Here is a 12,267-nt window from a genome sequence, read left to right on the forward strand (position 1 = left end):
CTGACAAGAGTTCAACCCTTTATCTGAGTCTTATAAAGCGGCTCATCAAACCTGGAGACTTTAATAAGGAAATACCAACAGTGATGTGTTTAACAGCTGTCAGATCTCACGCTGCTTCATGAGGCGAATCACTCGTTATAAAACACTCATTAAAGCAGTTTCAGCCATAATCCTGCACTCATTAAAAATCTTCTTTTGCTGAATTTATGAGGTGAAAATGAAAAGCTACTTTTAGGACGTGTTGTTTTTATCTGAAGAAAAGCTCAACAAAGCAACCATGAATATGATAATAATAGAGTATGAAACACGAACAGGACATTTCAGTCACAATCTCCAGTTTTCAGAGCAGAATCATGTTTAATAATCACGGCATGATTTATGAAACGCCTTCAGCAAAACCCGAATGTATTCTTTGAGCCACCGTATGAATATTGAACATCCAGTTCTGTTGCAATAAAAACACCTTGTTGTAAATGTAGAAGTTCAACATCAACTAGTTAGAAAAAGTGTGGGTTTATGATATATAGGTTTCATAAAGTTAGCAGTCATGAGTTATTAAGTTACTGGTAATTCTCATATTATTGAATTAATCTAATGATAGATATATTCAAATAAAATTTCTAATAAATATTGATAAAAATATATATCTTTCTTGCATCACTGGTTTTTGCTGTAACTCTTGAAAAAGTTCAAATTTCAAAGAATTTCAGAATTAATAAAAAGGGTGTAAATGAAGTAAAATGATAATATAAAGTTATGACTGTTTTATAAGCTAAAAGCAAAAGCTGTATAGAGTTTTTAATGCATTATTCATATTCAGATGAAATATAAGTGTGAATAGAAGATGCAAGTGCTCATTCTGAACAAATTCACTTATTTTGTGTTTTATTAAAGACATAAACTCATAACTGAACTGGATTTGCTGAATCACGAGCATAAAGTCACACATTTATGAGCACGAACAGCTTTCAGTGAGAAACACATTACACTAATATGCACAAGACATTCCCTTGCACAGGCTGCTCTCAAACATCATTATTTTTAATAATAATTGAGTTGAAAAGGAGGAACTGCATTATTAGCAGATTTGAAGAGGTTTAGCTGCACGATCGTAGCTTTAATCCTGTTCATTCACTCTCTCTGACCTCGATGGAACACTATAACCCATTTCATGTCGTATTGATCTTTTCCTGCACTGTCCTTCATATCCCATTGGAAATCTGTCATGTGGGATGAGCCGGATCCCGATCCTGCTGTTATTGAAAACATCCCTTCAGGCCAAAGCCAAACCACAGAATCGCTCTTTTGATTTCTTTATTTCCGAACGAAGGACCTCTCAGATACACGTGTTATTCCTAATCCTTCACGCTGAAGTGGAGGTGTGTGATCTGTGTTTGGGAAAGTCCTGATGAATGCTCTATAATCCTAGACGTGAATCTGAGTTTCTTCAGCAGAAGCAGAGCTGTTTATGATCTCTTACACCCTGGCACAACTATCTTTCTGAAGCTGTAAATAAAGTAAATATCATTGCACTGTTTTACTGGAAAATACTATTTCAATCTTTCTACTTCAAAATGTAACGTTTCATTAAATGTGTTGATAACCGTTTCTTTACAGAAATCAAATGAAATCTTCCTTCCAGTGAATAAACTTTCCTCCTCAACGTTTCTCAGCACATCTACTTAAAACACTCTTAAATCCAGATATCTGATGAAAATCATCAAAATGAAGTGAGTTTGTGTTTTAAACAAGAGCTAATATCTGCTAAGAGTCAGAGAAATAAACGTAATCCAAAGGGAAAAGAAGATTATCCCTCAGACTGATATCTGTTCTTGTTTTAAACACTAACTCACTTCACCAGAAAGCAGACGTGATATCTTCAGTGATTGTTCTTCTCCAGTCTTGATTTGATGTTTAGATGTTAGTGCTGTAAACCGAGACGTGTCATAATGTGTAGAGTGTTAATGTTAGTGTTGAAGATGTCCATAATCTCTGACACAAGCTCTTTAACTCGTTAACTCCACTAATGCGCCTGATCGAGTCTTTATAAGCCTCGCTCCTCAGATCATCCAGAGCCGGCCATGTGTTCACACTGAACCCTCGGTGTCACATGACTCTGTTCCCGATCCCGCTCCAGACACCAGGACACACGCAGAGACTCACAAGCACTTTATTTGGGTCACTGAGCTGAGAAATTATACACAAGTATTTACAGTCTCAGAACAACTTTTAAAAACTGAAGAGGATCAAATATACAAACTGGTTTAAATTTATGACATTTCAGAAGAAGCTTTTTTTTTAGAATCTGTGTGCATAAACACATTTGTACATATAAACTACTTTAGAATAAAATATAATATGTGGGAATAAACAGCATCAAATTAACTTTTTTGTTTTAGTAAAGATATACAAACTCAGAACTAACATCATCTATGAAAGAAACTAAACTGGATTTCCTGAATTATGTACATCAGTGGCACAAACAGTGAGAAGAACATATACAAATATACAGATATTTACAACAAATATATCAATTTAACTTTCACAGGCTGTTCTTAAAAACTATTTTCTTAAATAAAAAATAGAAACGGTTGGGTCTGAATCGCAGTGAACCAGCTGAACGTGTTCTGGTCGTCCAGCACTAACATCTACATGTTCTTACATCAAGATACGCTTTACAGAAAGGGTCATTAGTTAACATGAACTACGAATACTTCTACATTAATCTTATTAATCTTACGTGATATTGAAGAAGAAATGATCAAAATGAAGTGAGTTTGTGTTTAAAGCAAGAGCTAATATCAGTCACTGGAGAGATGATCTTGTTTTCCCTTCGGATTATGTGTATTTCTCTGAGTCTGGCAGATATTAGCTCTTGTTTAAACACAAACTCGCAGAAGTTTTTCTTAATATCTCCAGTCATTTGCTTCTCAGTTGTCTTGATTTAAGAATGTTTAGATGTTTGTGCAGGAAAGCGAGACAGAAACCCTGAGGAAGAACATGATTCCTCCGTGAATCCGCCGGGATGAAGCGGGACGGGTATCTAGAAGCTGGTGGCGACTTCGCTCTGCGTCTGCTCCCCGGCGCTCCGGCTCCGGCTCTCCTGATGGGCCGAGTACGAGGGAAGAGTCCCGGTGCGGGAGAACGTCTGCATGGGCCGGTTCTGCACGCTCCCCGGGCCTTCGTTCCAGCGCCGGGCAGTGAGGTGTGTGTTGAGGTGTGTGTTGAGGTGATGTGTGGTGTAAAGAGGTGTGTGTGAGAAGCCGATGGTGTATGCGCTGCCGGGGGGGGCGAGTGTGTGACGGGTCTGGATCACACCACTCCTCCAGTCTCCGAACGAGCCTGAAACAGCACACGCATTAATGCACTGCACAAACCGGCTTTTCATGCTTATTTCAAGTCTCACATAATCTGGCAGTAAAGCAAGTAAATTTATCTAGTTTTAAGTCGAATCACATTTATTTCTATAGCGCTTTCTACAGCACTGAGTGTTTCAAAGCAGCTTTACAGAGACGACAGGAGAATAATGCAGCAGAGTTAGTGTCCAGAAGAGAATAGCGTCACAGTCCAGCTGAAGGACGTTCAGTGATGGTCCATTTTTGTTGAAAGAAGTTATTCATTTAGTTCATATATATGTATATTTATATATATATATCCGCTCTGGAGAAAACAGTGATGTCATCGTCCAGCTCAGTTCAGTTCTCATATAATGGTGTCAGTGCAGGAGAGCAATAATATTGTGGAATATTAAACATCCCTGACTGAGCGAGACCAGTTGGGGACATTTAAGGTGAATTTGAATGGAACACTGATGAGGAGCTCAAGGAAACCAGTGACACCTCATAACAAGCTCCCATAAACTAACATTAACGAGCAATGCATTTGTCAGTATTTATTAATCTTTGCTAACATTCCCATGAAGTTATGAAAACGTCATTTCTGAATGTTCTCAGAATGTCCTTTTTTTAATGTTTAAGAGAACATTCAATTGTATCATTTTTCAGACATAATGAGATCGTTACTTTTGAATGTTCTCTGAATGTTACTTTTGAATGTTCTCTGATCGTTACTTTTGAATGTTCTCTGAATATTACATTTGAATGTTCTCTGAATGTTACTTTTGAATGTTCTCTGAATGTTACTTTTGAATGTTCTCTGATCGTTACTTTTGAATGTTCTCTGAATATTACATTTGAATGTTCTCTGAATGTTACTTTTGAATGTTCTCTGAATGTTACTTTTGAATGTTCTCTGAATGTTGCTTTTGAATGTTCTCTGATCGTTACTTTTGAATGTTCTCTGAATGTTGCTTTTGAATGTTTTCTGAATGTTACTTTTGAATGTTCTCTGATCGTTACTTTTGAATGTTCTCTGAATGTTACTTTTGAATGTTCTCTGAATGTTACTTTTGAATGTTTTCTGAATGTTACTTTTGAATGTTCTCTGATCGTTACTTTTGAATGTTCTCTGATTGTTACTTTTGAATGTTCTCTGAATGTTACTTTTGAATGTTTTCTGAATGTTATTTTTGAATGTTCTCTGATTGTTACTTTTGAATGTTCTCTGAATGTTACTTTTGAATGTTTTCTGAATGTTACTTTTGAATGTTCTCTGATCGTTACTTTTGAATGTTCTCTGATCGTTACTTTTGAATGTTCTCTGAATGTTACTTTTGAATGTTCTCTGAATGTTACTTTTGAATGTTTTCTGAATGTTACTTTTGAATGTTCTCTGATCGTTACTTTTGAATGTTCTCTGATTGTTACTTTTGAATGTTCTCTGAATGTTACTTTTGAATGTTTTCTGAATGTTATTTTTGAATGTTCTCTGATTGTTACTTTTGAATGTTCTCTGAATGTTACTTTTGAATGTTTTCTGAATGTTACTTTTGAATGTTTTCTGAATGTTACTTTTGAATGTTTTCTGAATGTTACTTTTGAATGTTCTCTGAATGTTACTTTTGAATGTTCTCTGAATGTTACTTTTGAATGTTCTCTGAATGTTACTTTTGAATGTTCTCTGAATGTTACTTTTGAATGTTCTCTGAATGTTACTTTTGAATGTTTTCTGAATGTTACTTTTGAATGTTTTCTGAATGTTACTTTTGAATGTTCTCTGATCGTTACTTTTGAATGTTTTCTGAATGTTACTTTTGAATGTTTTCTGAATGTTACTTTTGAATGTTCTCTGAATGTTACTTTTGAATGTTCTCTGAATGTTACTTTTGAATGTTCTCTGAATGTTACTTTTGAATGTTCTCTGACTGTTACTTTTGAATGTTCTCTGAATGTTACTTTTGAATGTTCTCTGATCGTTACTTTTGAATGTTCTCTGAATGTTACTTTTGAATGTTTTCTGAATGTTACTTTTGAATGTTTTCTGAATGTTACTTTTGAATGTTCTCTGAATGTTACTTTTGAATGTTCTCTGAATGTTACTTTTGAATGTTCTCTGAATGTTACTTTTGAATGTTCTCTGAATGTTACTTTTGAATGTTCTCTGAATATTACATTTGAATGTTCTCTGAATATTACATTTGAATGTTCTCTGAATGTTACTTTTGAATGTTTTCTGAATGTTACTTTTGAATGTTCTCTGAATGTTACTTTTGAATGTTCTCTGAATGTTACTTTTGAATGTTCTCTGAATGTTACTTTTGAATGTTCTCTGAATATTACATTTGAATGTTCTCTGAATGTTACTTTTGAATGTTTTCTGAATGTTACTTTTGAATGTTCTCTGAATGTTACTTTTGAATGTTCTCTGAATGTTACTTTTGAATGTTCTCTGAATGTTACTTTTGAATGTTCTCTGAATGTTACTTTTGAATGTTTTCTGAATGTTACTTTTGAATGTTCTCTGAATGTTACTTTTGAATGTTCTCTGAATGTTACTTTTGAATGTTCTCTGAATATTACATTTGAATGTTCTCTGAATGTTACTTTTGAATGTTTTCTGAATGTTACTTTTGAATGTTCTCTGAATGTTACTTTTGAATGTTCTCTGAATGTTACTTTTGAATGTTCTCTGAATGTTACTTTTGAATGTTCTCTGAATGTTACTTTTGAATGTTCTCTGAATATTACATTTGAATGTTCTCTGAATGTTTAATTTGAATGTTCTCTGAATATTACATTTGAATGTTCTCTGAATATTACATTTGAATGTTCTCTGAATGTTTAATTTGAATGTTCTCTGAATGTTTAATTTGAATGTTCTTAATTTGAATGTTCTCTGAATATTACATTTGAATGTTCTCTGAATATTACATTTGAATGTTCTCTGAATGTTTAATTTGAATGTTCTCTGAATGTTTAATTTGAATGTTCTTAATTTGAATGTTCTCTGAATATTACATTTGAATGTTCTCTGAATATTACATTTGAATGTTCTCTGAATGTTACTTTTGAATGTTTTCTGAATGTTACTTTTGAATGTTCTCTGATCGTTACTTTTGAATGTTTTCTGAATGTTACTTTTGAATGTTTTCTGAATGTTACTTTTGAATGTTTTCTGAATGTTACTTTTGAATGTTCTCTGAATGTTACTTTTGAATGTTTTCTGAATGTTACTTTTGAATGTTCTCTGAATGTTACTTTTGAATGTTCTCTGAATGTTACTTTTGAATGTTCTCTGAATGTTACTTTTGAATGTTCTCTGACTGTTACTTTTGAATGTTCTCTGAATGTTACTTTTGAATGTTCTCTGATCGTTACTTTTGAATGTTCTCTGAATGTTACTTTTGAATGTTTTCTGAATGTTACTTTTGAATGTTCTCTGAATGTTACTTTTGAATGTTCTCTGAATGTTACTTTTGAATGTACTCTGAATGTTACTTTTGAATGTTCTCTGAATGTTACTTTTGAATGTTCTCTGAATATTACATTTGAATGTTCTCTGAATATTACATTTGAATGTTCTCTGAATGTTACTTTTGAATGTTTTCTGAATGTTACTTTTGAATGTTCTCTGAATGTTACTTTTGAATGTTCTCTGAATGTTACTTTTGAATGTTCTCTGAATGTTACTTTTGAATGTTTTCTGAATGTTACTTTTGAATGTTCTCTGAATGTTACTTTTGAATGTTCTCTGAATGTTACTTTTGAATGTTCTCTGAATGTTACTTTTGAATGTTCTCTGAATGTTACTTTTGAATGTTTTCTGAATGTTACTTTTGAATGTTCTCTGAATGTTACTTTTGAATGTTCTCTGAATGTTACTTTTGAATGTTCTCTGAATATTACATTTGAATGTTCTCTGAATGTTACTTTTGAATGTTTTCTGAATGTTACTTTTGAATGTTCTCTGAATGTTACTTTTGAATGTTCTCTGAATGTTACTTTTGAATGTTCTCTGAATGTTACTTTTGAATGTTCTCTGAATGTTACTTTTGAATGTTCTCTGAATATTACATTGAATGTTCTCTGAATGTTTAATTTGAATGTTCTCTGAATATTACATTTGAATGTTCTCTGAATATTACATTTGAATGTTCTCTGAATGTTTAATTTGAATGTTCTCTGAATGTTACTTTTGAATGTTCTCTGAATATTACATTTGAATGTTCTCTGAATATTACATTTGAATGTTCTCTGAATGTTTAATTTGAATGTTCTCTGAATGTTTAATTTGAATGTTCTTAATTTGAATGTTCTCTGAATATTACATTTGAATGTTCTCTGAATATTACATTTGAATGTTCTCTGAATGTTTAATTTGAATGTTCTCTGAATGTTTAATTTTGAATGTTCTCTGAATGTTTAATTTTGAATGTTGTCTGAATATTACATTTGAATGTTCTCTGAATGTTACTTTTGAATGTTCTCTGAATGTTAGTTTTGAGGTAAGAGATGAAGCCTCCTTGTAAAGCCTGATAAAGCTGTTAGAGAATGACACACACCTCTGGCCATCGGCTGGAAGGTGGTCAAGCTTCTCCTCAGAGCCGCTCCGCTGGAGTCAGAGTCGCTGTCGTTGAAATCACTGTCTCCTTTCCCACTGTCCTTCACGCTCAGCTGATCTGTGGTGCTGGTGCCGCTGTCAATGCAATCACATCTGATTATTGATATTCCATCTCAGAACAAAATACTATATTCACTGGCACGTGTCTAATCCGCCAGCGTTCATGACCTACTGTAAGAGAGAGACTAAACCCTGACCAGAAAAAAGTCATGCATTTACATACTGAACAAACACAATATGATAATAATAATCAGATGTTTCTTGATCATCAGATCCTCATATTAGAGTGATTTCTGGAGGATCATGTGACACTGAAGACTGGAGTAATGATGCTGAACATTCAGCTTTGATCACAGGAATAAATTACACTTTACTATATATTCACATAGACAACAGATGATTTACACTGGAATAATATTTCACTGTTTTACTGTATTTTGTTTTATCAAATAAATGCAGCTTTGATGAGCAGAAGACCCTTCTTTTAAAAACATAAAAAATTTTACCGATCCAAAACTTTTGACTGGTAGTGGAATTTGAATTGTTTTAAAATTAAAAACATAGTAATTATAATGATAACTGTATTCTTTTTTTCTTTTTTTAAATCAGAAATGCTAAATAAATGCATTTTCACTAATAGTCTCAAAACTTCGGCCCTCATTATACCTATAATTATTAAATTATAGTCAAGCAATTATCCAGGTAGGCAAATGCAGTTAAAATCAACAACTAAAAATCATTCTTACCTCGTTTGCAGACAGTATTTTTCATCTTGCCATAAGAATGTTTGTTCGAAAGGTTTGCACGGCAGGAACAGCTGTTAAAACAAAAGCTTAGAGTTTATATTCTGACTTGGAAATGAGCATCAGAACACCAGGATGATCCGTAAAACATCACTCACCTTCTCCTCAGAATCCAGGCTCTTGTCTTCATACAAACAGGGTTGCATGGATTCGCTCTCGTTCCTGAGGAAGGCGTTAGCGCCGCTGTAAACGCTTGAGCCGGTGTTGTTGCTCTTGGAAAGCGGAGTCGATCCGTACAGGCCGTCTCTCCCGAAGCTCCTCCGCCGGCGTTTGATCACACAGCTAACGGTGATCACGCTGATGGCTCCCAGTAACAACACACAGCATCCAGCGAAACCAGCGATTACCAGCATCCACACGTCGAACTCCACAGCCTCGTCGTCCTTCGATCGGAGTAAAATAACCACCTGATCTTCTTGAGCTCCAGTGTCTGTGACCACGAAACGCACGGATGCTAGGCTAGTCAGCGGCTCTCGACCACCGTCAACCACAGAAACTGTAATTGGCAGGACGTCTCCACATGATGAAGAGAGTCTACGTTTCAAGACGATCTCGCCAGTGTTTTTATCAATGGAAAACAGCTGATTTTCGTCCTCTAGGATGTGAAAACGGAGCTCGCTGTTGACGCCGCTGTCTTCATCTTTAGCGGCCACTCGTAACGCTAAATACCCGGCCTGAGCGTTAAAGGGAATCGGGATTTCAGCAGAATCATTCCGTAACACTGGATACGTGAAATACGGAAAGTTATCGTTCTCGTCAACCACACGGATTTGTATTAAAGTGGTGCTTGATAGCGGCGGGACACCTTTATCGCTAGCTTTCACTGCGAACTCGACTTCTCTCAGAGTCTCGAAGTTGAAGGATCTGAGCGTGTATAAAGATCCCGAGTGCGGGTCGACGGACACGAACGTCGACATCGGAGAACCATCCGGCGCTTTGCTGTCGATCAAACTGTAGAAAACCTTCCCGTTCCTCCCGACGTCGAGATCCCGCGCCACAACCGTGGTCATGTACGACCCGGGAATGTTGTTTTCAATCACGGAGACGTCATACGAGGCTTTACTGAACGTGGGAGCGTTGTCGTTCTCGTCAGTGATGCGGATCGTGTAATGCTTGATGGTTTTAAACGGCGGCGTTCCCAGATCTTCGGAAATCACAGTCAGGTTGTATTCTGGGATGGCTTCCCTGTCTAAAGTCGTGGTCGTCACGATCATGAAGGTGTCGCTGTACGCTTGCGTTAGCTTGAAATGCTCGTGTCCTTGTAAAGTTGTGCGCACGTATCCGTTCGGACCCGAGTCTCCGTCGGATGTGCTAATCAACGCAACGAAACTCTCTTCCGCCGCGGCTTCGGTTATGAACGCCACTCCGTCGCTAGTGGAAGTCATCGGCTTAATGCTAATCTCCGGCGCGTTGTCGTTCACGTCCAGGATGTCGACGATCGCTCGGCATGTGGATGAAACGGAATTGCTTCCCAAATCCGAAGCTTGAATGTGCAACTCGTAGGACTTCTTGCTCTCGTAGTCGACTGTATCTCTGAGAGTCACTTCTCCCGAGATGAGATCGATCTGGAAAACGCGCGTGACGTCAGTCGGCGAGCCTTCCACGAACCCGTACACGACTTCTCCGTTGATCCCGGCGTCGGGGTCGAAGGCGTGCACCTTCAGCACTCGGGATCCCACGGGAGAGTCTTCGCTGAGCTCCACTTTGAGCGAGTTGTGCTCAAACGTCGGGCTGTTGTCGTTCGAGTCCAGGACTCGTATGTAAACGGTCGTTTCGCCGGATTTCGCCGGATTCCCGCCGTCGGTCGCCGTGACCTCGATCGTGTAAAACTCTTCCGTCTCCCGATCCAGCGCTTTAATCAACACGAGCTCGGCTGACTTCGCCCCGTCCTCGCGAGTGCTGACCTCCACCACGAAACTGTTGGTGTGTGAGATGTAGTAGCTTTGGACGTAGTTGTCTCCGACATCGAGGTCCACGGCGACGTCCAGAGGAAAACGTGAGTTTAAAGGCGAATCTTCCGAAACGTCCAGATGCGTCTCGTTGCGTGTGAACCGAGGCGAGTGATCGTTGATGTCTTTGACCTCGATCTCGACGTGGATGAGCTGGAATTTCTCCTTTGAAAAGGCGACGACGTCAAACGCTATCAGGCACTGCGGGGATCGCCGGCACAGCTGCTCCCGGTCGATGACCTCTCCCACCGTCAGGAGCCCGTCGGCCTTCCTCATGTGAATAGCGGAGTTGGTCTTCTGGATAAACTTGAATGACGTCTCGGGATCCTCTTCTGGATCAATTTTCAAGTCTTGGGAAAGGTTTCCGATCTCTGTACCGGGAGCATCTTCCTCAAATGTAAAGTACTTCGTTGTTGTGCAGAAGCTGTTGCAGATCATGCAGAGAAGCATGAAGTAAGAGAAGGACTTCATGTCTGCAAACGCCAAACAGAAATCTGTGACTATTTCAGAAATAGACTTAAAAAGACTAGACCTATTTCTTAAAAAGAAAAGCGAGGATAAAGTGTCCTGTCGTGATCTTCACTGCTGCTTGACTCTGGAGTTTCCAGCTCACACCTATCACATATAGGTCATGGTTTATGCAAATGAGCCCATGTGCTGACCAATGAGCACTCAAGAAGCCCCGCCTCTGGCTCTCGATTGGCTCACAGCTGTTTAACACCCTCCTGTGGGAGACCCTAATACACAACACTATTGTCCCACTACCAGTCAAACCTTCACACACACACACACACACTTCACTGAATCTGATCTGTGGGAATCTGCTTAAAATTTGATTTGAAGACAAAGACAAGCTAAAACTTTACTTTAAAAAAATTCTAGTTATTTAACATGTGAGATGCTACTAAAATACAATATATACAAATAAACTGCACACACATGTTGTGTTTTCATGTTTTATGGGGACTTTCTATAGACAAACTGGTTTTTATACTGGACAAACTGTATATTCTGTCCCCTTACACTAACCCTACCCATCACTCACACACACACACACACACACACACACACACACACACACACACTCAAACCCCACCCCTAAACCAACCCATCACACACAACTTTCTGCATTTTTAAATTTGTTAAATACCTTTAATTTATTTTTATACCAGATTTACAAATGAGGACGTCCCTAAAGGAGTTTTTTTGAGATTTTGTCAGGTTTAGGTCACTTCTGTGTACAAATTTGTCCCCGAAATATAGTTAAGTACAAACACACACACACACACACACACACACACACACACACACACACACACACACTCACTCATACATACATACAAATACGCACACGCACACACACACACACACACACACACTCACACACACACACACTCATGCATACAAATACAAAGACACACTCTCTCACACACACACACACACACTTATATACATACAAACACATGCATACTGTTCAAATTTTGGAATCAGTAAAAAATTTTTTTAATTAATACTTTTATTCATCAAGGACACATTAAATTGAGCAAAAAGTGACA

At 37.4% G+C, this 12,267-nt stretch overlaps 1 protein-coding gene across 1 annotated transcript in view; it reads right to left on the reverse strand.

Annotated features, from left to right (window-relative positions):
• Positions 1–2,154: 2,154 nt before the first annotated feature.
• LOC307164741 (protocadherin 8) overlaps positions 2,155–12,267 on the reverse strand; it is a 40,460-nt gene continuing 30,347 nt past the window's right edge. Inside the window, exons 2-5 of the mRNA XM_079881801.1 lie at positions 8,861–11,184; positions 8,706–8,776; positions 7,901–8,034; positions 2,155–3,342 (exon numbers count right to left, since the gene is read on the reverse strand). Coding sequence (XP_079737927.1) covers positions 3,044–3,342; positions 7,901–8,034; positions 8,706–8,776; positions 8,861–11,182 — 2,826 coding nt within the window. The 5' untranslated portion in view covers positions 11,183–11,184 and the 3' untranslated portion in view covers positions 2,155–3,043. The remainder of the gene's footprint in view (positions 3,343–7,900; positions 8,035–8,705; positions 8,777–8,860; positions 11,185–12,267) is intronic.

Source organism: Squalius cephalus (assembly GCF_949319135.1).
Source record: "Squalius cephalus genome assembly, chromosome: 9".
Classification (NCBI taxonomy): Eukaryota; Metazoa; Chordata; class Actinopteri; order Cypriniformes; family Leuciscidae; genus Squalius; species Squalius cephalus.